The sequence below is a fragment of the Aptenodytes forsteri genome, unplaced genomic scaffold (assembly GCF_000699145.1).
Source record: "Aptenodytes forsteri isolate BGI_AS27 unplaced genomic scaffold, ASM69914v1 Scaffold15, whole genome shotgun sequence".
NCBI lineage: Eukaryota > Metazoa > Chordata > Aves > Sphenisciformes > Spheniscidae > Aptenodytes > Aptenodytes forsteri.
The window spans coordinates 12,492,813-12,518,184 of NW_008795129.1; the positions used below are offsets into that span (position 1 = coordinate 12,492,813).

General features: G+C 41.7%; 1 protein-coding gene across 3 annotated transcripts in view; it reads left to right on the plus strand.

Moving 5' to 3' along the window:
* The first annotated feature begins 8,035 nt into the window (after nucleotides 1–8,035).
* WBP1L (WW domain binding protein 1-like) overlaps nucleotides 8,036–25,372 on the plus strand; it is a 45,165-nt gene continuing 27,828 nt past the window's right edge. The window contains exons 1-2 of one of the 3 annotated variants that reach the window (XM_009277829.2): nucleotides 8,036–8,177; nucleotides 9,817–9,951. Coding sequence is in view for 1 of the 3 variants with exons in the window: in XM_009277826.2 (XP_009276101.1) it covers nucleotides 16,319–16,393 (75 nt within the window). In the remaining 2 variants the exon portion in view is untranslated. Of the gene's footprint in view, nucleotides 8,178–9,090; nucleotides 9,952–16,258; nucleotides 16,394–25,372 lie in introns of those variants that run through there. The other 2 variants (XM_009277828.2, XM_009277826.2) reach the window with 2 other exon arrangements.

Genomic DNA, 25,372 nt, shown 5'->3' on the forward strand with positions numbered 1-25,372 from the left:
TGTTGCCTTGTTTCACTTTTGCTGGCATGTAGCTTCAGTGTAAGGGCTTGCTGAATTCCTCGCGTGGACAAAGCGCAGACAAATCTTTTTTTCACAGCCTTTAACAGAGCAGATAAACTTTGGGGAATAGAAAGAGTGGCACTGATGGTTTCTCGTCTGTGTCATATTACCTAGCAGTGTGTAACCAAAAGTCTTCTTGCGATGATCCTACTCTAAAAGATTTTAGAAGCGCAACCAAGGGATTAAATATGTTCAGTGTGTCCTAATAAAACGACTAAATTTGTGTATGCAAGCAGTGAACATTTTGGCTTTGGCTTGAGAACGCAGAGATCTGCAGGGGAGGAAAACTAGGCACTAGACAAGATGTTCACAGAGGCCTGGCTGGGTGCTGTGCCACTTGCATCTTGATCTTCTGGAACCAAGCAAATGGAGGGTGTATTTGTGTTCATGAAACTGCGTGCCTTGCATGAGTTTAATCTGAAGGCTGGGTAAGCTGGTGCTGTTGATGTAGCCATTACCATGCTGTTAATACAGAAAAAGTTAACTTTACAAATCTAGAAACCTTAAGTGCTAGTGGCATTTTACTAGTTGGGACAGACTTTTAAATGAATGACCCTAGATTTTGTTTATTTGTATCCTTGCTATGAGAGCTCTTTTTATCACTAGCTCTTCTCCCGCACAGGCACTGCCTTCCAACAGTTCTTCTGAAGGCACTTTCCTTCAGGACAGGGTGCAAGGTAAAACTTGTTTATGCTTTTAACTAATGTCTTTAATTAAAGAAATAGTCTTTAAAAATACTGTTCTTATCTGGTTCAACCCATTAACTTGTTCATTTACAGGTCTTACACTGCTTCTGTGTTTGTTGGCCCTGTCCTGACAGCAGGCATCTTGCATATTCTACAGTGGTGAGGGCTCTTGAGGGTGAAGTGTCTTGATAGTTTACTTAATCTGAAGGATTAGTGCAAAGGTAAACGATGGGGAAAAAACAGTTTTCAAAGGAAATTTCTTGGGTTTAGTTGTTGTTGGGGTTTTTTTTGAGGGTAAATTTATAAATATTACAAAAAATAATGATTTTTAAAAGCCACAGTGTGCTCCTGAGTCCTTCCTTTGACACATGAGTACTTTTTGCAAGAACTCTTCAGTTCTGATCCTGGCTTACCACATGATATTAAGAAAGTAATTTCACATTTCTCATCTAAAATGGGGACATTAAAATGGTGAATGTACTATGAACTGTGGTTTTTTGTATCAAAATACTGGGAGATTATGTGGTACCAGGTGTATAAATACTGTGTAATTTCCATCTTCAGCTGGAGGTCTGGATGAGAATGTTCAGGTCTAAATTATTAATTGTTAACCAAGAAACTCCTGGTTTTCTTCTGCAAGGTTTTGGTCCAAAGATTTTCAATGCCGTCAAGTACTATGGTCAAACTTTACCTAATTGTTGAGAGACAGTTTTATTGTTCTTGGCTTCTTCTGTACTTGAGTGGGGACTGTTCTTCTGTTTTTCTGGAAAGCATTACTGTAAATAATCAACATGTGAAGGCACACGAGGATCAAGCTTTTGTGCACCTCACAAATTGCATGTGCTGTGTTTACTGCATAGAAAACGAATAGTCCAAGCGAAAGCTTTTCCTTCTTTGCAACTCTCAGTTAATTGGTTCTGTAGTGAAGTCAAGAAGTTGAATTTTTTGTATCATATTCCCCCTTGGAGGCAACAGCACGCAGAGATGCAGAGTTGGGACTAAACCAGCAGGTTCACTGAGCAGAGCTGTGAGATGAGAGCGGGCTTGCTGAAATGCAAACACAGAAACTGAAAAGGGAGTACAGAACCCAAACTGGCAGCGCAAACTGTTTTGATAGCTGCATTTTGGCTTGAAAAATCCTCAGATGCTTAGAACGGGGTAGTCTCTTTTCTACGCCTTTGAACTGCATACCAAAATCTTCGGATGGCCATGAACCACGAGAGCCTGCCGTGCATACCTTGGAGAATGAAGGGGAGAGGGAGCCCAGAGCAGGTTGCCAGCAGGTCCTGTCCATTGCGGGATGGTGTTGGGCTGGGCAGGCAGAGTGAGTGGCTTTCAAGTGCCCCTGAGATGTGGACGTCAGCACGCAAGCTTGCCTTGCTTTCTTTGGCAGCAGGGAATTTGACTACCCAGCAACCCAGCTGCTGGGAAGGCTCAGACATCTGTTTTAAGTTCTTTACAGGGTGGGATACTTTTTATAATACTCAACCTTTCTGCAAAGAGTAAGATGATCTGATGTGTCTAAGGAGGACATTTTATATTTGCACACTAAAAAGACATCCTCCATTTCCAAACAAGCATGTGTCTTGCATCTCTTGCTATTTTACATTGCACCTTTCATTTAGGTGACGAAATTGAACCCCTCTAGTTTGACTTCCTAGTTCTTCAGTGCTAACCTGCCTTTGTCCCCAAATGCTTGGGCTTTCCATACAGTAGAAGCCTTTCAGATAATCCTCATGTCCTTCTGCAAAGAGGGAGCAGGGTACTTCTGCATGGGTGGTGGGTGTTCATCTTTGCATTTATTGCTCTCATTAAAGTGAGAGCTTGTTCAGTTTGTGTCAATAACACCTTTGATCCTCTTATTTAAATGAGATAGTGGGTGTTCTGCAGAAAAGACCTCTTTAAAGTGCCTTGCAAGGTTATGCTCTGCATGATGGTTAATAAAAGTTCATAAAACCATATTGGACTGGAAAATGTGAATAGTTTCCCAAGTACAGTTCTCCATATTGTAGTCTGCAGCAAATGTGATTTATTCTCAGCTGATTGACCTCATGTGGACTTGTGCCTGTGTAAGTAGCAGCTGAAATCAGTGGTCTGAGCACTAATCTGCAAGTCACAGACAGTGGGTTATTATTTAGTGAAAATGCTCTGCAAGTCTCTTGCTGCAGCATTTTCATTCAAAAGGTCACTTCCGTGAGTTTGTGCGCAGCTGAATTTAATGTTCTTTCTCAGCAAGGCGGGCCACACTGGAGAGTGCATAATTACAATAAATACAACTTTGTTCTCAGCTGAAAAATCCGTCTGAAATAAATTTTTCCAGCCCTTCCAAGAAACGCTTTTAGTAAGATAAATAAAAGCAATTATTGCAGATTTTGCATTCATTCAGCAGGAATGTTGGTGGGTGTAGGGTGCCTCCACTTAAGTCACTCATCACAGTGCCTTCTGGGCTCTATCAACTTGTATATTCAATAGCTGGCTAAGGGTAGCATTTGCAAATTGCATTTCTCACAAGCCGATTAAAACCAAGTTCATCATTTCTTACTTGGTTTGAATCCTGGTTATTATTTTGAGTAAAATTGTTCTTAACAGCAAGTACAGAGAGTTCAGTTAGACTCTGAATTTGGGCAAACTTTAAACAATGCTTTGATAGGTGCATCTGTTTTTAGGGACACGCATGTTTTTATACAAGCTTTTATGGTTTGTTTTCCTGGTTGGCATTTCTGTGTAGTCGAAGTAGATTTGTTTTCTTCTGTCTTCTATTTCGCAACACTGGAAATACTGAAAAAGTCTGCCTAAATACTGAAGGAAAGCTAAGAGGTTGTTATTTCCCCCCTGAACTTCTAAGCAAGTACTTAAACAAAAAAAATCCCCTCTTTGCTTTCATCTTTCAAGAGACTGAGCAGAGTGTGAAATGCCCTAACTTTCCTTTCTTCTAATTTTTTGTCCAAGTATAGCAAAGAGGCTCTGCTAGTTGATTAGGATACTGCTGCCGGTGGAAGCTGAATCTTTGCATAGTTTCTCTGGGTCCATGAGCAGGTCTGGTTACCTTTGAGGTTTCAGAGGGGCTTGCTCTACAGGGTGATCCTTGAGTGTGTTTGTACTTTCCCTGCAGAGACTCTAGATAAGCAGTTTCCAGTCTTCTCCACTCAAAACTGCCATAACCTTTTGTTTGGGAACTAACAGCTAATATTGTACGGTTGGTTGTTGCTGCAAGGTTGCTTTTCTGCAGGGCTCTGCTGGAATCAGTGAGGCTGCAAGGGAGAAGACTCGCATGGCAGTGTCAATGGTAAATGAAAGATAACGCAGCCATTCTGCTCTTGCCGTGAATTTGGACAGCCCTGTGCTGTACTGCTTGGCATGAAGAACTGCCTGTAAGCTGTGGCACCCAGTATCTATCTTGTCCTCTTTCCTTTTCATTTTGGTGAGAGGGAGGCATGGAGGCCTTTCTAAAGGAAACAAGAGCCTGGTGTCTGGGCAGAGAGAAAGTAGAGGGAGGTCACTGAAATCTGACCACTCAGACTTCATTAGATGGAACTGATAGTCCTGGGCCTGGGGAGGAGGGGTGGAAACTCACTTCTTCTTCCATTCATGGCCTGTGTGCTAGGTTAGATATTCATCTCTCAAAGACTTGATATCTCTTCAAGCCCCAGTGGGTTTCCATTGACACCGGAGAATGATCAAAGGGAGAATATGCTCTCTGTCATCGGACTGTGAGCTTGTACCTTATGGTCACGTTCCATATCGATCGGGAGCAGATTTCATCAGCACTTAGATCATGACAGTCTGCCTTTTTTTCTCAAGGTATTCTTTTCTCTCTTTGCTTGTCGTCCTTGTTCCTGCCACCGCCTTCCTTTTCCTGATGCAAGTCTTTGTGTTCTCTTTATTTTATCTGTTGAAGCGATCAGGAGTTGAATACTTGGTACTTGCTAATGAAGCTTCTTTGGCAGTGAGAAGGCCAGGGAAGCTCACTTAAACTAATTGTTGTTTTAGGATCTCTCTAGGCATCCTGACCCTACATGCAGACATGGTTTATTTTTGAAAGATTGTCTTGAGTTAGAAAATCAGCTCTTGTCCTAAAATGAAAACACGCATTCATCAAAACCTGAATTTCACGTGGGTTGTGTAAACATGTAATTTGGGTTAGGTCCGGTCATTGGAAAATATGTGATGCTGTTGTCCAGGAAGTTACAGTGCAAGAAACGTGGGGAACTTCAGAAAGTCACATTAACTGTGTCTCCTTGGAGAATTGCCTCAGAAATCCTGACCTCTGCATTTCGGCTGTGTGCTTTATATGGTGCTAGCGAAGACGGTCACTTGAGCAGTTGCAACATTCTTGTATACGTGTGTTGCATGACATTATGAACTGTGGGAAGAATAATGCTGTGCTTCCCAAACCGCTTCCCAAACCACTTCCCAGAGACTCTCTCTCTGCCCCTGCACGTGGCACATGAGCCATCACTCTGATCGTCAAAGCACTGTCTGCTTCGATCCATGCCATGTTTCTTATGGTCAAATCACAGAAACCTTTTGCTAGGGGTCCGTGCACTTGACTTTCTAGGGGTGACGGTTGGGGTGCTCTCTGGCACCTCCGCTCTTTGCCAAGCCACCATCCAGGGTCAGTGTGTAAGGTTTTAGGCTGACCCGGATGCCCCATTCCTATCCCCATCTGCTAAAGGTTTCCGGTGCAAGATGTTAGTTTTACTCTCTTCTTTATCAACAGTTATGTTATATAAATGTTGCTCAATATTTTCAACATGATCTTGGGATGACTGCTCATTCCTTCAACCCCTTGTTTTGTTTTAGAATTTCTAATCCCATTTTCTATGACTAAATTCAGTTCTGTGGTTTCCACAGTGAGGATTAGGGTTTACTGCTATAGGTACGTCATTCAGCCTTTGAAGCTGCTTGCTCATGCTTTCCTTGGCAAGCTCTGGCAGACATGCTTAGCAACAACAGAGATCGTTATCTTTTTGAAGCTGCAAAAGGGTTAATCAGAAGCATGTTTATGAGACCAGGTTGCTTACCCTTACAAGCTTTTACTGTGATCTTTTTGGATGCTTTTGGAAGATTTATCACCTGCCTTTGTATTTTATATTACATTTTTCTTTCCTTTCTTGAAGCTATTTTAATGCTATGTATGATATTGTTAAAATTAACTATGATAAGCAACTTTTCTTGGAAAGCCCTAAATTGCACACCTCTTGGATGCAAACTGGAGAATGTGACTGTCTTCATGTGGATGGCATAAGATTTTTGGCTGGTATGTTCAGGGTGGTTGAATGAGCGTAGGGCATCTGTACCTCTGTAGCTTCAAAACAAATCCAACAAAAGGACTCGCATCCCCCAGGCAGGCAGATAGCTGTTTGTACAGATGCATGATTGGTCACAGTTGTGGTTGAGTTTATTTACTTACGTGTGCAGGGAGAGAGGCTGATGGCTATTCAAGGGAGTATTATTTTTCATCAGGGAGATTAAAGGTATTGCTATTGATCAGGAGATTTCTTTGTGTGGAGACTTTCCAATGAAATGGAGCACCTGCGTGTATGCAGTACTTTAAAAATGTTAAACAGGATCTACCCTCTGATGGGAGTTGTTAATTGTGCTTTTTGGCTCTATCTGCCTCGCCGGCAGATGTACCATTGTGAAATTTTTACAACCTAATAAAATATTAGAGGATGCTTCACTTCAAGAGGAAACTTGATGGCTGCTTTCAGCTGATGCCTCTTTGAAACCAGGTGAGAAACATGTGCTTGACTCATTGGGACTTGCACCTACCTCCGCAGGCATAGCACCAGGATATTGATGCAAGGTTCATGGATTGCAAAGAGCCTGCATAGTTCTTCTGGTAGGGTAGATGTTGCGATGCCAGGCTCTGCATATTTGGTATGATGCAGTTGAACAGATCGTGAAAATCTTAGTTTTTAATATGTTGACTCAAAGTGGAATTATTTGTGCATTTCGATACAAAATGTGTCTTGCTTTTTAGTGCATTTCTAAAGCCATGAGGGAGACTCTTTGGACTTGCTGTGTTTACCCCAGTCTAGTAGTGAATGCTGAGCTTTGCAAGTACTGACTTTTGGTACAAAGTTGTGTGTTGCGCACTTGTAATATAAGGATCTTCCAGAAACTCATAGGAATCTGGTGACTGGTATTTGTATTTTCTTGCTTGTTAAAATTGCACAAATCTAGAATCTTTTACTTCTGAAGATTTCATTTATCTAACATTTTTTCTTCCCAGGAAGTATCGTCTCTCGGGATTTAAGTATTTGCTGATGCAAATCTCTGTGATCACAGATAATTAAAGAACTATCGAGTGTCACATCATTAGGTCACCAGTTCAAATCTAGTGCAAAGTGGTAATGGGCATTTTTAGACTCCTAACACCTTTCATCAGGATTTATGTTTAGTTGCTTAAACTAAAAACAGAGCATTTGCTATTCAGAATTATGGATTCAAGTGGAGAATAAAGACTAGAAGCAGGTTTTTCTATAGCAGAAAATCCTGTTTGACTTGTGTTAGTATCTGTATATGCTTGTCAGCATACATGGTGCTTTAGAAGGAGTAAAGGTAGCATCTTCCCAGAGGAGTGTGTGGTTTGCTGCGTAAGATGTAATGCAGAAAGGCGACCTCACCTAGCGTATGCATTAGTCAAGTTGCGTATTTTTGGTGTGCTTTCCTATGACTTTTAAATTGCAAGAGCCTTTGAAGAAAGTATAGGAGGACATAGGCTTTGAAGGGAAAGAGATTTTGAAATTGGAAGTGCAATGTGAGAGTGTTTTGAATGGCAACTGAAACACTTTTGGATGAAGTACTTCTCAAGTTCTTCCAGGCAGCTGCTCTTCTGAAGAGTGATGGTTGGTTGGTAGGTTGGGGTTTTTTTTCTTGTTTCTTCTAGCATTCGTGTCAGGATTTTTGTATCAAGCTTCACTTCTAAATCTGACCTCTAATCTCAGGTTTCTGGTCAAGAAGTGTGGACTTCAGTTTAGAGTAAAATCTAGTACTTACAATAACTCATTGGACTGTACGTTCCCCAATCTGTAGAGAGCTTGAAATGGTTCAGTTCAGCCACACGGGCTTTCGCAGCTTCACGGTTCTTCCTTGTTGATTCGTTATTCTAAAGTTGGGAAATCCTTGCAATCTCTTCGAGATGTGTTGGGATATGGAAAGCCTTGCAAATCCCTGCAGTCAGGGGCTGACCTCTTGCGTGCTGGGATCTGCCTGCAACCGCCTCTTACTTCCAGCCTTTTCCTGAATGTTTCCTGAGCGCTCTCTGGCTTGTTTCAGGGACCAGCTTGGCAGCGTATCAGGAATCAATAGCTGGAGTCCTTCAGAAAAGAAGTTGAAGATGCTGAAGTATGAATTCTGGTGTCCTGGTTGTTAGAATCTGTTAGCAGAGACGTCAAGATTTGAAGAAGAGAGATGTGAAAGCCGGTACAAGTGTTCTCTTTCTTTGTACTCCTGAGTTGAGAAATTAGGATCTGAGCTGGCTTCCCCACCCTGAAGGCTGTTGCATAGCTTCCCATGCATCTCGTGCCGTGGGAGATAGCTGGTGACTTTTGTCAGTATTTGGAGGCACAAAAAGTGGGTCGTGAGGTGTGGAGACAGGAAAAAAAGATATTTAATGACATGAAAAAAAAAATACTGCCCGTAGAACTTGAGTTATCACTGTGGCACTTTGTGATGGGGATTCCAGTCCTGTGGGTCTTAAAAATACATTTTCATATGTGCATACTCTGTAAAGAGTCTTCAGTCATGTGGAGTTCTGAGTTATTGGCACTTTGGGAGAAATGAGATCATTCATTTTAATTCCTGATGCCGCTTACTGCTACCACTTTGCTGGTTATCTCAGAGACTGTTGGCAATATATTTATGACTTCCTACTTAGAATATTCTGTTACAATCAAGTATGTCAGAAGCATTGAGTGCATATTTCCACCTCTCTTTTGATGCTGATTTGCTTTACAAAGGCAGTATTGAAGTTCTGGCTTAGCAAAGGAATACCAACCACTAAACAATTTTTGCCTTTATTTTAAGTCTCTGATTGCTTTTCGGCTTATAACTGTGATTTCAGCCAGAAATGGTGCATGGCTAGGAATCTTTCTAAATTATCATCCATCTTTTTGCTGGAGACTAAAAGAGGAAAGTCAACTGAAGTGCAAAGGAAAACTTTTTTTTTTTTTTTTTTTTTTTTTTTTTTTTTTTTTTTTTTTTTTTTTTTTTTTTTTTTTTTTTTTTTTTTTTTTTTTTTTTTTTTTTTTTTTTTTTTTTTTTTTTTTTTTTTTTTTTTTTTTTTTTTTTTTTTTTTTTTTTTTTTTTTTTTTTTTTTTTTTTAAAGCTGAGTCATGAGATAAGATTGGCAAGTTGCAAGGGAAAAATTAAATCTGGTGTTTACTTGCTATAGTTAAAAATGACATCCTCCTTTACAGAAAATTATTAGAGTGAATTATGCTTTCAGTCTCCTTGTTATTGTGGAAGAGTAAAAGAAAAGATAGTTATCTTGGTTTTGTTTTGTTTTTTTTAATATGTATTTGGTCTAGGACAGGAGTAAATAAAAGGAAGGTGCCACTTTTTTTTTTTACTGATAATTCTCTGAAGACAGGCCCTAAAAATATGGTCGTCATCAATTGCTAGTTTTCACAAATGGGATGACTTTGTATTGGTTTTACCTCATTATAGGCAAATAACTAAATCATGGGATGTCTATTTCTGAAACCTGTGATCTTTTACTTAACTTAGGTATGAGTTCTGGTTGTTTTCAAGATATATACAAACATTAATACACATGAAAAACCATGTCAAATCTTTTGCATAGTGTAAAGTAATAGATGTTATCCATAAACATTAATGACTCTGACTCCACTTCTGATATGGTAAATTCTATTCTTATTCTGCTGATGGAAAATAAAAGAATAGAAAACAGTGATTTTGCCAAACATGAAGTCCAGTATAGTTTGAGAATGGACCACAAGTTATTTGGAGTCCCAATTCCGTGTTCTATAAAGGCCATAATTTGTCCTGCAAAAAACCTGGCTAATGTTAAAAAATGTGTTATCTGTCTTTTTGAAAATAGATGAAATAGATTGCAGAAGAACACATTTGTCAACAGGACGTAACCATAAACTTAGGAGGCATGCAGGCATCGAGCACGGCTGAACAAGACTGCAAAGAATAAAGACAGAACCTCTTTCCCCTCGCTTTTCAGGCTGTAAGTAGGACCAGAGAACACGTTCTTTCACGAGGGTTGAGCAGGCTTTTCAAACTCCTTCGGTGTGTGTGCAGTATAAGTCTTGGTGCTGGGCTTTCATGACACAGACTGTGGGCCGCGTGGAGTGAAGCTGCAGGTTGTCACCAGCCCACAGCCATGGCACTTCCACTCCCGGTGTCAAAGGAGTATTTAGATATTAGTAAGATTTGATGTAGGTCAAATCGAACATGAGAATTTCAAGGTGTCCCTGTGCAGGTTTTTGTCATGCTGCCAGATGTGCTTTACTGAACTGTTGCATGCAATGAAGGACCTTTTGTGATTGCATTGATCAAGATAGTACTGTGGGTGTGTTCCTCATCCAAGGGGAACAGTGAGGTCAGTAGGAATGAATGTTGTGCTGCAGCTTAGACTGGAAGAGAGATACTTTGGTGTCCTGGGAAGAATACGTCTCTGACTTCTGCTTTGGGGCATTCGGTCTAACATGGCAGTCTTACTGTTATATGGCAGGTGACTTTCTTGTCTTCCTTGTTGGGCTGCCCTACTTGTTCAGGTGAAGGCCAGTTCTGTACTTTGTCCTCTGCTTTTTCCTGTGGCAGAGGATCCTTTCTGTTGTCCCAGTACGTCTGCTTCAGCCTTGCCTGCTGTCTCCTCTTGGCTCAGAATTACCTGCTGTGTTGCTCCTTGTAGATGCGGCCAGGCGTGCCACCCTTCAGAAAGCTGGAGGCCTGGTTTCAGGTCACCTCCACAAGTTTTTTGGATATGATGCATAGCATGGGAACCATTTGGATGTTGGGCTTTCAGATATTTGGATATTGTGGTGGGAATGAAGGCAACCAGGAAAGCAGCAGACAGGAAAATCCTCCTGTCTGCTGCATCTGCCAGTAGCCCTGGAGGAATAAAACTGAGATGTTCTCTTAACTCTTCCACTTTTTGGGTTAGGTCTGCTTGTTTGTTCAATGAGTGAAGAGTATCTTCTGTCTCGGAACACATGCAGCAGTGGGATGGCTCTCATACACTGCTCTCAAAAACTTAGAGAAGCTAATGTTGGCATTCTCACCATTTCCCACATCTTCTATACTGACACAGTGACATTCCTTGTAAATTGATGGCAAAACATATGATCTTTATTTTTTTGGCCTTGCTTCCCTCCACAGTTTAAATCTTCTTATGAAGTGTATCTCTGATCAAAGGATATTAACAAAATCTTTATCTTCTTGGTTTTACAAATTTGGCTTAAAAATTCTCTACTTGAAACTTGGCAAACACTGCCTTGGTATGCAAACAGTGGGGATGGGACAGGGGAAATCACTTGGCTGTTGAAAAACTACATATGGGAAAGTCACTGGAGCTTTCAGTGTTTTATTTATAATTCTGCAAAGGCCTCTTCTAATTTGAAAAATAGAAGAGACCAAATAGTGGTTTCTGGAAAGCAAACAGCTAGACTTTTCCGTGAGTGTTTTTAACGCAAATATTAACTTCACAGACTGTAACACTCTTTCCTCCTTAAATACTTTTTTTAGCATTCAGGATGTGTAACTGGCTAAACTAACCCAGTTATATAGATGTATAACTGGGTAAACTAACATTGCAAAGAAAACCTTAACTCCTATAAAGCACCTATAACTGCAGCATCTGGCTTTTTAAATTCTAATTGCGAAGCCGTAAGAGATGTTTTGTTTTCATTTAGCAAATACATACTGAGTTTCTAGAAAGATAACTTGATTTACAATAAGCATACCCAGTGGGAACCATATGCTTTTCACGTTTGCCTTTTAATGAAGGATTAGAATATTTCTTTCAAAATCTCTTTTCCAGAAAAACGCTAGTTTTAACCACTAAGTAATGTTGAAGTAAGAACTGAAGCTGGATTTTCAGATTTGGCTGTACGTGTGAACAGACATTTCCAAACACAAGTCCTTGGAATGATTTTACTAGTTAATAATGCAACAATGAGTTTTATGTCAGCTTGATTCTGAGCAGTGTTTTGCTGATATCAGTATAAGATAGCTGTATTATGTGAAATTGCTTGAACAAAGCTAAAGGAAGAGCGATAGAAGTGGTCTGCCTGAGAGGCTCTAGCATTCTCCTTCTGCTCGAATTGCTGAACACGGCTAATTCTTTGCAGAATGGCATTTAAGGTTACATTTGGAGTCATTAGGTTATAAACAGTCCACAAAATATTTTACATACTTCATGTTAATATTCCTCTGAAGATCAAGATTCCCTGGGGAGAAATGAGAATATGCACCAAAAACATTCTCAGTTCTTGAGGTTTATGTACAACTTCCTAGATCCCTAAAGATCAACTGTCGCATGAAGAAATTATTACGAAACAAATTTTGATGCAGCTCTCAGAGTGTTTATACGTGGGGGGAATATACTGGGTAATACCCTTTCTTTTAGTTGTCAGATTTTCATATTTTTGCTGGCTGAGATGATTGGAAAATCTTTCTGACTCTAATTTGGTAAATTTATATGAACCTTCATGTTCAAGAATGCTTTTGAGTCCCGGGCTGTGTTGGGAAAAGACATGACAAAAGTGTTCAGATCTTGACAGAATGTCTGAATCTGTGCTATTGAATAGAGAGAGGAGTCCTTTCATTTCTGTTTCTCAGTAAGTCTTATGGGGGGGGAGTTCTTGACCCTTCTTGAAGACACCAGAGTGTCTCTGAGACATCTGACCCACCATGTAAATTTTTGCCAAGAATAAATCTGTCTGTACTGTGGAAAAGTGACTGTTTTGTGCTAGGCACAATCCATGTAAAACTGGGTCTGTGGAGGGACACTGTCGTACTTGTGAAAATGGTCTTGTTTTTTGTTCTGGCATTAGCATTTACTGCCTTTACTGAATGCTTGGCATCTACGGTGGTACATCAACAGCGTGTGTGCCTGTGCTCCTTGCTTGTGGTCAGCCGACCTAGGGCAACACTCTGAAATAAACCAAAACCTCTAGACCACCAGCTTGTCCTTCAGAAATGAATCTTATTTCAGATTCCACTGTTACTTTGCGAAATACTGGGATTTATAAGCCTGGCAGGATGGCTCTGGCAGAGTTATCACATTACAGCAAGATCTGGGCTCTTTGTCAAACCCCTGACTTTAGTGGCGTTTCTCATACCTGAGGATGCAACTCACAAGGGACATCCTTGGCATCTGTGTGCATCCAAATTTCTTCCAGCTCATCTAGATGAGAGGCAGCAAGTGGAGGACCTGAATGAGAATCTGGCGAGAGCTGCTGTAAGCAGCAGACACTTGTGAGCTAGTTGCAGTTTATAGACTGTAGGAGCCACTGGTGCATCTTTCTGCTCCTGGGGAGTTTAGGAAGGAGCATTTTCCATGTGTTTGGTGAGTTTTTGGAGGTCTGGTTATCCCTCGGGGTGGTTGGAAAGCTAGTTGCAGACAATTTGACAGCAGTACTTTACGCTAATGCGGAAGCAGCAGGGTTGCGCTTCCTCCAGCATGCCTTGAAAGGAGAAGTACAGAGGCTCAGCTGTTCAGAGCTACACAACTATAAGGCATAATAATAGCTCAAAGACTTTTCTCTAACTACACAGCTCAAGCATATACTAACTGCATATTAGAGAACCAAACCTTGTCCAGCATGCTTGATCCCATAGCAAAGCTGCTTGATTCACCTCTGTTACGGATCTGGTTTCCAAATTGAATCCTTCAGGCATCTATAAGGGTCTCTTTAGGTGCACGGTGGACACACTGAATACCACTGGTTCTGCTGGCTCACTTTGGCAGATACAAGTTCCATTTCACTATTAAGTTTCTACATTTACAAAAGATTGCTTTAGCTTTTTTGATTGAAACTTTGCTTTGAATTTCCCAAGAATTTGGGACATTTTTGACAGTATTTTTCCTCACGGTGACTTCAACTCGGTGTGAGCTCAGACTTCAGTAAATAGTCAGCTGTGTGCTGACACTCTAAAAGATAAAGTCATGCTGTCAGTTTATGCTGAATTCTTTCCATAAATGGGGTATATGTTTTAAAAAGTCTTAGCACTTTTCTTTCTCATGCCAGACCTGTATTTTAAAGTGATCCTGAAATTTATTATCATCTTCATTATTTTTTGCTGATGTTAAAACCATTTACTAAATTCAGTCATCTAAAACTGAAGGGACAGCAAAGATTTTGCTGTTTGTATAGTTTACCTTTGGGGTAAGAATGGTATTGCAGCTAGCAAGGAACACACAAAGGCTTAAGAAAAGGTTCTCCAAATACAGTGTTAGATGTTAAATAAAAAAAAAAAAAATGCACGGTGGACACACTGAATACCACTGGTTCTGCTGGCTCACTTTGGCAGATACAAGTTCCATTTCACTATTAAGTTTCTACATTTACAAAAGATTGCTTTAGCTTTTTTGATTGAAACTTTGCTTTGAATTTCCCAAGAATTTGGGACATTTTTGACAGTATTTTTCCTCACGGTGACTTCAACTCGGTGTGAGCTCAGACTTCAGTAAATAGTCAGCTGTGTGCTGACACTCTAAAAGATAAAGTCATGCTGTCAGTTTATGCTGAATTCTTTCCATAAATGGGGTATATGTTTTAAAAAGTCTTAGCACTTTTCTTTCTCATGCCAGACCTGTATTTTAAAGTGATCCTGAAATTTATTATCATCTTCATTATTTTTTGCTGATGTTAAAACCATTTACTAAATTCAGTCATCTAAAACTGAAGGGACAGCAAAGATTTTGCTGTTTGTATAGTTTACCTTTGGGGTAAGAATGGTATTGCAGCTAGCAAGAAGGAACACAAGGCTTAAGAAAAGGTTCTCCAAATACAGTGTTAGATGTAAAAAAAAAAAAAAAAAAAAAAATTGATTTAAAATTTAATGGGGAAAGTGAGTAAACAGTAACTCAGTAACTGATATATAGACTGAAAGGGTTTGCTGCTCTTTTGGTTCTTGAGGGGGGAAAAAACCAGAAAACACACAAACTCCTGGCTGTAATTCTACACACATTAAAATGAATACTAACTGTAAAGGGGTCAAATTAAATGAAAAGTAAAAGTTAGAAAATGGTGAAGTGCTTCAGTCTCTAGTAAAGTACTAGAAGAAATCCCTGAAGGCTTTATAAGCATCTCTAAGGCAACAGGAAACGAGCAGTGTGGATTTATCAGGAGCAACCTCATGGGGGCAAAAATTTAATTTGGTTGATTCAAGGGATGTTTTACAGCCCAACTTGAGTGAGGGAAGCACATTGGTTATGGGATGCTGAGTAGGGATCTGTGTTCAGGATTAAATAGTAATACAGTGGGTTCATTAAGTGACTGGAATATATGCTAAGGACTAGTCTGTGGTGATGACTGGGGTCCTGGAGGGGTTTGTTCTGCCTCTGTGCCAACAGTTTGGGAGACGAAGAGAAAGCACTTGAGATGCAGGTGGGGGGTTCTGTGTGTTTTTTAAGACAGGAGAACAACTTGAAATAGTCTGAAGCCTATTTTACTTTTCCTGAAGGAAAAGTGCAGAGTACTTATTGGATGGAGAAAGTCAAATAGAGGGAGTCTGGGATTTTGGGATGTATCAGAAATTGAGTGCAGTTGTTGCAAAAAACCTACCAAATCTTTAATGATTTAGTAACAGAAGTGTCCTATACAGGTATTTTGTAATACTCCATGCTAGTAAGTGATGTGCACCATTTTGGATCCCACATTTTAAGATGGGTTTAAGTTGCTGACTGAGAAGAGTAGTAAAACTATGATTTAATCCTTATAGTCTATGAAAAAAGACTTCTTTTGTCTTCTGAAAGCAGCTTATAGAGGAATGGAACAATTTTCCAGGTGAGCTAAGTTAAGAAGTTGACTGTGATCAGTTGTCTTGTTTTTAGTGGAGAAGAAATTACTGCCTTATCTTGCACTAAGGCCTGAATTAATGGGAAAGGACATCCTAAGTTTTAAAGAGCATCAAGCACAGGAGCACATTGCCTGTTGAGGCGGTGGGAACACTAGTCGTTGCAGTCATCTTAAGAATAGGTTAGAGAAATGTTGATGCTTTAGGTGCACTGAATGGTTCCCAGAGCAGTTTGACAGGGTGACTTCTTGAGAAGCCTTTCAGCCTGGTGCCTCTGGGTTTGCATCTTTCATTTTCAAACAGCCCTGACGTTTGAAGCCTGTGTTAAGGAACAAGTGCTGAAAGGAGGACAGTCCGATGGTGAGTCTGTAATTAAATCCGTAATTAAATCCTGCTCACAAATGTTGCTGTCCGTCCCTAAGTTCTTTACGTATTTTTACTTGGAAGATGTCTCTTTCAATGGTTTGATGACTTTACAAGGTGCAGGTTGGATCTCTGCAATGAAATCGGTGGGCAGTTTTCTCACTTGTTTCCAGGAAAGGAGGGTTGGTCCTGGTTTTCCAAAGGAGATGTTCAGAATTCCTACTCCCCAAACTACCTGCTTCACGGGAAAAATACCTGTAGGAGCCTACGATGTGTCAGAAGTGAGTATTTCTAAAAACTGGAAATATTTCCTTGCCTTGGAATTTCTTCATTCAACAGTCACCCACGGGTCTTTGAGCTTTCTGAGTGCTGAGGATGACGTGTATACTGTTCACCTTTTGAAGAAGAAAATAACTGGCTTCTGACAGTTTGGGTTTTTTGGTCTTTTTTTTGTTTTTAAGATTTACTGTTTTACTGTAGTCATGCTAATTAGCACCAATTACCTTCCTGTAAAAAGGTAGGATGTCAATCAGGTTTTGATTTGTTTTGATTTTTTTACACAGATGCATATGGACTATTTGGTTTATGCTATGGGAGAATTTAAAAGAAAACAATGGTTGCAGGAGTAAGAGGCCAGTGGTATTGTCACCTAGAGCAAACGCATGTCTGGAAGCCAGACTTTAGCAAGGAGAAAGCAAATGCTTAGCCTTGTCTCTTTTCCGCAGCCTGCAACCTTGCTGCGGAGAAATGTGTGAAAGAGGTAAAGCAGTGTGGGTCACCCTGTCCTCCTTCAGCCCTGCTGCAGCCAGGGGAGTGTTTGCTTTATCTGCCAGTGGAATAACAAGCACTAATGGAAATTCTAGCAGTTGGGATAAGATAATACCCATAAAGGCAGGTTATGGTGATCAGCATTTCTTCCCAAGATAAAGCTGAAATGAGTTTTTAATTATTGGGCATTGAACTAAATAAGAAATAAAGCATGCTTATGCACACAAGGGGAGCGCACGTTGCCCATATACCTAAGGGGGAAACCCTACAGATACCACGAATGTGGGGGAGCGAGACAGCGGGGTGTTGAAGGTATCTGCCCTTGGAATGGCAAAACTGCCTGGCCTGCAGGTACGTCACTGAAATTTAGAAACTGGCTGTGATTCTAGGTGCCACCAGTGCTTTTAATGCTTAAGTGAAGTGCAAACTGCGTAATGCCATGGCTGATGCTGAAACATGACACTCGGACATCGCTTCCTCCCAGCCGCCTGTTCCTTACATAACTGCTGGCTGTCCCCGGGGCGGCCTCCAGATGAGCTGAGCCCAACAGGAAATATTTGGGTAACCGGTGGCAGTTCTGCTAGGCAGAGAAGGAATAACAATTAGTTGTATTTAGAGTCCAGTGGTTGTAATATCTCAAACAACTTTCTGGCACTCTCCCCGTTTTACGGTTAGGGAAAATAGCTGCAGAGAGGGAAAATGCAGCAGGATGGAGGAGCTGGTGATGGGAGGCATTCAATTTTTTGCCCTGTATGCTTGGATAGAACAAACTTTATTTGTACCTGGAAACCTACATCTGTGAGCTCTCTGCTTTATGTAGATCATGCTTCCTGAGGGCTCTCCTGTTTGAGGCAATCCCAAAAGCTCTCCCCTCTGGCTGGCAGAGCAACAAAGTGTGTGGCCTTTGGGGGAGCTTTTCTTGTCTTCCTGGTAAAGATGCGGGCCAAAGCAGAACCAGTACTACAACAGGGGAGAGATTAGGATTTAAGGTCTTGATATTTCCTGCTGTTTCACAGACATGGGTAAACTCAGCTTGAAACTGCACTTAACCATACACTATGCTGGTTTGTTTATTCCTTATTTTTGTTTACTCATCACTTCAAAATAGGGATGAGTTTGTTTTTCTTCCAAGTACTTGGAGAGATCCTAAGCAACACAGTAATTCAAGTTAGAAAAGATGAGCTTGTGTTTAAGATGAGGTTTTCTGAAGTAGTTTTTCCCTGAAGTTGCATGTTTAAAGAAGTTTTTAACTGTGGAGTTTAAGATCTGATAGCTCTCTTATAGTTTTGTCTAGTGATTTAAAAGTGATGTCTTTAATACTGTTGTGCTGTGATCTTTTAAATGCTTGTGGTATTGAGCTTTCTTAATAGTTAAACTTGTGCTTTCCTTTAATTCTTTGCTTTGGTTGTATGAAGATACATGTATGTGATCTTTACTGCTCTTCATTTTGGAAAAGGAAGTCTTCCTGTCTTTTTGCTAGCCAGACCATGCTGTGTGGAAGGGCTTTCCTCGTTTTTGAGCCAGGCTCTAACCACAAACTCTGAGCCTCAGCCTACCTGTAGCAGTTCAGATGAGTTTACTTTTTGCTAAATAACAGAAATCCTGTAAAACTCTAGGTTCTGCATAGCCCATTGGGTTAATTCACAGACTTTTAATTTTGGGAGTACCATATTGTGATCCACGTGTATTTTCTAAGAGGAAGAAGACTCGGTTAAACCAGTTGTTTGTGGTTTGTGTACCGCAAACCCAATCATCTGTGCAACTCAGAACCCACCTATCGATGGGGATGTAGGTGTCACGGCAGGGCCCGGAGTGTAAAGTCTAGGGATAATGGAAGGAAAGTGCTTGAGGCTGTACATATATAGGGCAGTTTGAGGATGATTCTTTGCTTCAGCATAACCTATGCGATACTGCTCTGCTGTGTAACATTATCGAACCATAATATCCAGCAGAGTGCTCGGAAGGAGGCAGCTGCTGATGTTTCTTTGTTTTCCTAAAGGATTTCCCAGAAAATCTGTTCCTCTCAGGAAGGGTACGGGCCGTATAGAAGTGGTGCTCTGCTGGAAACAGAAACTTAATTCTCAGAACTCAGTAAAAGAACCTCTTTCTTGTAAAATGAGCTGAGGTAAACAAGACTGCTGGTATTTTGGGGGCTTTTCTAAATTTGTTCAAGATGTAAACTTAAGCTCAGAAAAGACCAACGAACTTCAGAAAGATCTAACCAGGCTGTATGAATAACAGATCCCCCCAGGCAAAGTCTTACGTGATGGGAAAGCCATTTTAACCAATTGTGTACCTCTTGTCAGGTTAACTAACTGCACCGTTCCTGAAGAAAGAGCTGAGCATCTTTGGGCAACTGGATGCCCATTTGACACCACTGTTTCTGAATAAGGTGTGGTTTTTAGGTTTGTAAGAAAAGTAGCAGAGGTTAACATCAAAATACTTCCTAATTTGCGGGGATACCATCACTTCAAATTACATGCATCTGTACACATGTGATTACCTATCACGTGTGCTATCTATTCACACCTCTGTGGGTGTTTCCCACGGTCAGCATGCCTGTGCCTCATGTGTGAGACTGGATTTTATCTGAACAGTAGCATTTTGTGGAGCGGCACTTGTGAGAGTGCAAAAGGGGCAAAAGGCCATGACCTTTCTTGAGTTTTGTCTTCTTGCTCATGGTGATGTGATGCAATGCAATTTGGCTGATCCCTGACCCTCTTCTCCTTCTCCAGACTTCTGTCTTAGGTATATTTTGGTGATGAAATGCCACGTAACCGCCCTTATCTTCAGTGGGTTCTCTGGTTTTTTGGTCAGTGCTTTTTAAACACATTGGCAGGCTGAGAGAGATCAAGTCCTGCTTGATCTGCAGGGGGCCTTGTTTCTGTCGTAGTTGGGCCCATCAGTGGCAGTGAGGCATTGCAGATAATTGCTCCACATATGTAAGTATCCTTCTCTTTGAGGAGTTATAAGTTGAGACGGTCTGCTGTATAATTGCCTGTTACCTTAGACCCTGATGAAAATATCCCTCTCCAAGGACCCCAGAGGGTCGTTTGGAGCAGCATTATCCCATGAAATCTAGAGGCAATAGAAGAGTAAGGAAGAAGAAAACCTTAAAATCAATGCTAGTCGCCCCAGCGCTAGTGCTGTTAGCTTTGGCAAATCCTGTCTCAACAATAAAGACAGCTGCCATTTTGGCATCAAGACAGACAGACTTGGCATCAGCCCCTCTGGCACGAAAAAAACGCTTCGTGGGAGCTGGCACCAACACTGTGAAACAAGGGTAAGGCCCAAGGGAAATGCCAAGCAGACATGAGATGAGCACTAAAAATAGTGAGTTGCTGTCATTTAGAAGTGCTATTTGTTTCTCTCCGAGAGTAGGGCATCTAAGATCTCCATCAAGGTTGTGCTGGTAAGCAGCTTTGGGACAACGCTGTCTCCTATGATGATGTGACCAAAGGACACACACAGGCTGTATTTTTGGTATCCACATGGTGCAAGACTCTAAAACTAGAACAGACGCTTACCGTCTTGATTCCACATTTGGGGGATCTTGTTACTGTCTGCAGGCTCTGCCTTCTTCCCTGTCTGGAGCAGATCGTCTCCTCTTGGGCTGTTACCAAAGGTCCTGTTTGCACACACGGGCATAAGGAAAACAAGAGCTGTAGTGCCAAAAAGCAAGGAGCCAGGTTAGTGTCCCTGTACCACCCCGGACACACTAGCCCTCCTGGAGACAGTCTCATCAAATGTTTAACAGCTGAACTCCCCCCTCCCTCCTCCTTCTCCTCCTCCCAGCAGGCTCAGAGAAAGCTGAGTAGGCTTTCCAGTGACTTCATTACCCACTCCAGTCTAAAACTGAAGCCTGACATCGGTGCCCAAAACCTGGGAATGCTAAAGGGACAGAATCAACCCTGTCTCCACTGAAGCAGTTAGTGTCACCTCTGAATAGGGCAATTTCAACTCTCTTTAGTCCCCCTCTGCCTCAGTGGTGAACGACTTCAAAGCTTTTTAAGACCTCTGGGCTTGAATGGCAGCCCTGGGTATTGAAACAGTGGTCATACAAAGTAGATGATGCAAATAGTCTTTGGCGTTACAATTACATTGGCTTGGCCACAACTCTGCTGCTGTGAATAAAAGCGTGCTGGACCTGTGGCTCTTATTTTCTCCTCCCTGGGGAAAAAGCAGTGGCAAACAATGTCACTGTGGGCTGGAAATTTCAAGCTACACTTAGCAAAAACTATTTTGGTCTCAGAGAAGGAGCCTGGACTTTTCATTGCCACCACTCTCCCATCGGCTAAACAGCAGAGTGGGTAGGAGTGTCTGGAACAGCCTGGATGTGGCCTCTTTTGTCTCCTCTGTCAGATGGGTGTTGGAGAGGACCCCTCTTGGGTATCTCCTCCACGTCCACCCCTTGTCTGCTCCCTGCCCTTTCTTGAGTGCCCTTCTTATGATAGCTTAATACAGAAAGCAGCTTCAGAGGAGAGGTTGCTTGCTTTACAAAAGTGCAAAGGAAGGGGATTTACTGTTGGTATTTCTACACCCACATACAAAAAGTGAAGAGGAGGACAGGCTCCTGCTGAAATACCAGGTGATGGAGTGGGTAGTGGCTTCCTCTGCAATGCCCGCTCCTTTGGTTCAGGGCTCACGCCTGGCTTTCAGGTGGAGGATGTGGCACATATTTGCACTTGTCCGCTGGGCCAACAATTGCTGTTCAGGATTCAGTTGGAATCATGATTTGACTGGGATCAAGCATGAGCTGTTGCCATTGGGGCTCTCTGCAACACCGAGCATGTTTTGAAGTGCACAGTCTCTTCTTCCCTGGTTAACTAGTTACTCAGAGACGAAGACAGGTGACAGCAGTGAGGTTGAAATGCACTGTCCCTATTTGCTTATCTTGACTTAGTAAGCTGCAAAAGTTTCTTGCACTTCTAAACCACTGAGCTGACAGAAGCGGTGACAGGCTGCAGGGAAGAGGGACCTGCCCAAAGACAGATTCTAACCACTGCAAGCCCTTGTACTTCATTGCACATTAAAATTTATTGATCCAGCACACTGGTTGCAGCACTGGCTCACAAGCCAGTTCCAACATGTATGATGTCTTTTCCTGCAGTTATTTTTTGCTCTCTCTAAACAACGATTAAGTTGCTTTAGCCTGACAAACGTTAAATGGAAGTGACTTCACTGTCCTTGCTTTGTAGTTGAACTGCACACAAATTGGGGGACCCACTTTACCCCAATCCTAAATAATACAGTAGTACTAGATACAATGGGTCTGAAAGGTTTGTTTTGGACCATGTGTCCCCTAAGTCATAGAGTAGATACTCTAGGTCCTGGGAAATTATCAGACTGACCTGTTCCTGTTCGTCCTCTGGAATTTGTTGATGACAAAATGTTGTTCTTTGTAGGCAGCGCCAATGCTATATGTTACATGAACCTGGGGCACCTGCTCCTCATATTGGAAAGTCATTGTGTTCTTGTAATGGTGCTGTTAGGGTGGGGACGTGGCCCTTCACTCTTCAGGAATCGACAAGTGGGCAGATTTTGCGGGCGGGTGGCCACCCAGAAATGGTTTCCAGGCAGATCTAGCACTGCATCACTGTTTCAGCATTGGTGATCTCCCAATGTCTCATGCTGTTTTTGCTAGTGAACAAGCCCCTTTAGAACATTTGCTGTCAAGGCAGATAGAGCTTGCTCCTGGATGTTGTCTTATTCTAGAGGAAGAGATCTGCTTTTATGCCTTTCTGTATGTTTCTTTCCCTTTTTCTCTTTATTCCCAGAGCTATCTCCAGGATGGGGAAAGATAAAGTCACCCTCATTCAGGTTGCTTCTTTCACACTTTGTTTCGAGTGCCTGACAGGCCTGTGTAGTCTCGGTTCTAGCCCCCAAGGCTGTGGGCTGACTAATGGAAATGGATAGCTGATGCTCCTGTTACCAACATGAAAATAACAGAGTGCACAAATGGAAGAGTCATTAGATAAAATTGTTCCAACTTTATGGTCAACCTGTATATATATAGCTGCAGAACCATGGTATTAAAGTTTAATTGAGGGGATATTACACACCACCCATATTTACTGTTCAAAACCTCTCGCTGCCTAGGACTCTAATAATGGAGCAACTGAGAGTAGCCTTGTGCTTCAAGCCTGACAGATTTGAGCTGTGCAACTTCAATTTTTGTTCCAATCGTGTTGTCATAACTGGATCATCTAAAGGTCAAGCTGTCTCCTCGGGGGGTATCACAATGGATATTGTATCTTGCTGGGTTACTAAACCTGCTTGCAAGCATCTCCCGCCGAACATGGAAAGCGACTCTAAAATGGCCCAAACAACTTCCATCATCTGCTTCAGTTGCATGCTAATATCTGAGGTCACGAGGCACAGTGTGTGTTGGGCTTGTGAAAGCGTCAAGCAGCATCCTTTGCTTGACATCATGTTTGGGGCAGATGGCATGTTCAGGAGAGCAGTACTACAAACTGATAAAGCCCAGAGGTCTTTATTCACCCTTTTTCAAAAGAAACTGGCTCACCGTTATCCTGTAGTGGGATCCACACTGACATGCCAAAAAAGGATGGTTGGTGGCTGCCTAAAGCAAATTTTCAGAATAATGTAGATCCCATAATCTGTCCTGACACTAGCCCTGGCTTTTCAGAGCCCTCAAGAGATTCATCTACAGAGAAACTGTAAAAACTTGTGTTTGCTCTGTTTTCTGTATCTCGGATAGACACACTCTTGTGTCATAGATGGGTGGCCTTTGCAGATGTTAAACTCCAGGTTTGTGTAAAGGAAGTGAAACCCATGCTGAGCCTGCCTTAGAGCTGCTCTTGTTTTCATTAAGATAATTATTATTTCAGCTCTGGTTGCCCCCAAGCGGAGAGCAATAGAAAATTAGAAAAGTTTTGAAAATGGGCAATGAGCGGCTGAAGGCTTTGGGAAAAGATTTTACGTTAAGAGGATGGGGAAGATTGATATCTTTTATAAGAAGATAGCCAACAGGTACAGAGTAATGAATGGGTGAGAAGATGGATGGGGACTTCTGTTCCCACCTGCTAATAATATGAAAGTCAGATTAGAAGGTGGTGAATTCACTCCTGATGAAAGGAACTATTTGTTCACAACCACTGTCTATGAAACTCGTTACCACAAGACAAAGCATTGGGACAACTACTTATGAACTTAAAAAAAGAGGAGGGGGTAAAATGATACCAGTTGGAATATCCAAAGCAATTGCAATGATTAGGGGAACGTAGGTGTTTTGAAAAGTGTATTGATTAGGGTATTATAAAGGTATGAGCTAACTCAGCCAGCTTTTTTTTTTGCCCCTCTCCAGGGCTTTTTCCATAGTCACCTATAGCAGAGTTTGTGGAGCGTGTTACTGGCCGCTGTCATTCAGACACTATAAGAGAGGGTGGCTGCTGCTGCTGCAGTCGAATGGGGTAACGCGTGCTTGCAAAACACCTTTTTTGTGTCAGCTTTCCAGGATTGCTAAATTCACACATAAATTAGGATGCTTTTGCTTTTCCGCTAAGTTACTGCCTTTGATAGTCCTTCACAACTTGTCTTAGATCTGGAATGACGCTTCGCCTTTTGAGTACGTGCTGGGGGAGAGGCGGGTGGTTAAAGTTAGATTCCTTCTGACAGTAGGGATTTAGAAATTGCTGCATTGGCTCAGCCCTGGGATCTGCCTAGTCCAGGGCTCTGGATAGCAACAGCCAGAATCGGATATTTCAAAGGACAGCGTGAGGCCACAGAACAGATTACTAAAACAGAAAGTTGCCCTTTTATATCACTGGTGTTTGTCCATAGAATTGGAAAAGCAAAGGTTGAGTTTGTTTGATCCAAGAGCACAAAAGCTGGAAAATCCCGTTGCCTGGCTGATGCTAGTTAACGCTGATGTTTTCTATCGTCCAGGAAATTACCTATGTGCCTGTTTTCTCTTAGGAAAAACAGAGATGTGCTTACCTTAAATGGCAAGTTTATATGGTGGCTTTAAGTTGGTGTAAAAATAAGTAATAGTTGTGTATAGTCTCACAGCCTAATTGTGTAGAGGACACCCACAGTGGGGTTCTCATTTGGGAAACAACCCCAGGCTGGGCTGGGCTGGGAGGAGGCAGCAGCAGTGGTCACTGAGGGGTTTTGGCATGTGGAAAATGGGTGTCGTTTTCTGACACTGCTGCAAGCTATCTGGCTGTCCGGGGGGATTCTGTTCTGGGTTGGTTTTTTTCTTTCCTTTTTTTTAAATCTTTTTCTGGTGTTGCAAATTAGCATTTGTAAGAATTACATGTGGTTTCTCGCTCTCTCTTCTGAAGTCCTGAAATTATTGTTAAAATGGTTACTAAAAAAGGGGTTCAGTGAACTCTCTATGGAAAAAAAAGTATATTCCTTTCCTTGTCAAATATTTTAATGTGTTGAGCTCTAAAAGCCAGAGAGGCCAAGAGCAAGGGGAGTTGCCCCTCTGTCAAATATCCGTGAGCTGCTGCTGGGGCACGTGGGAG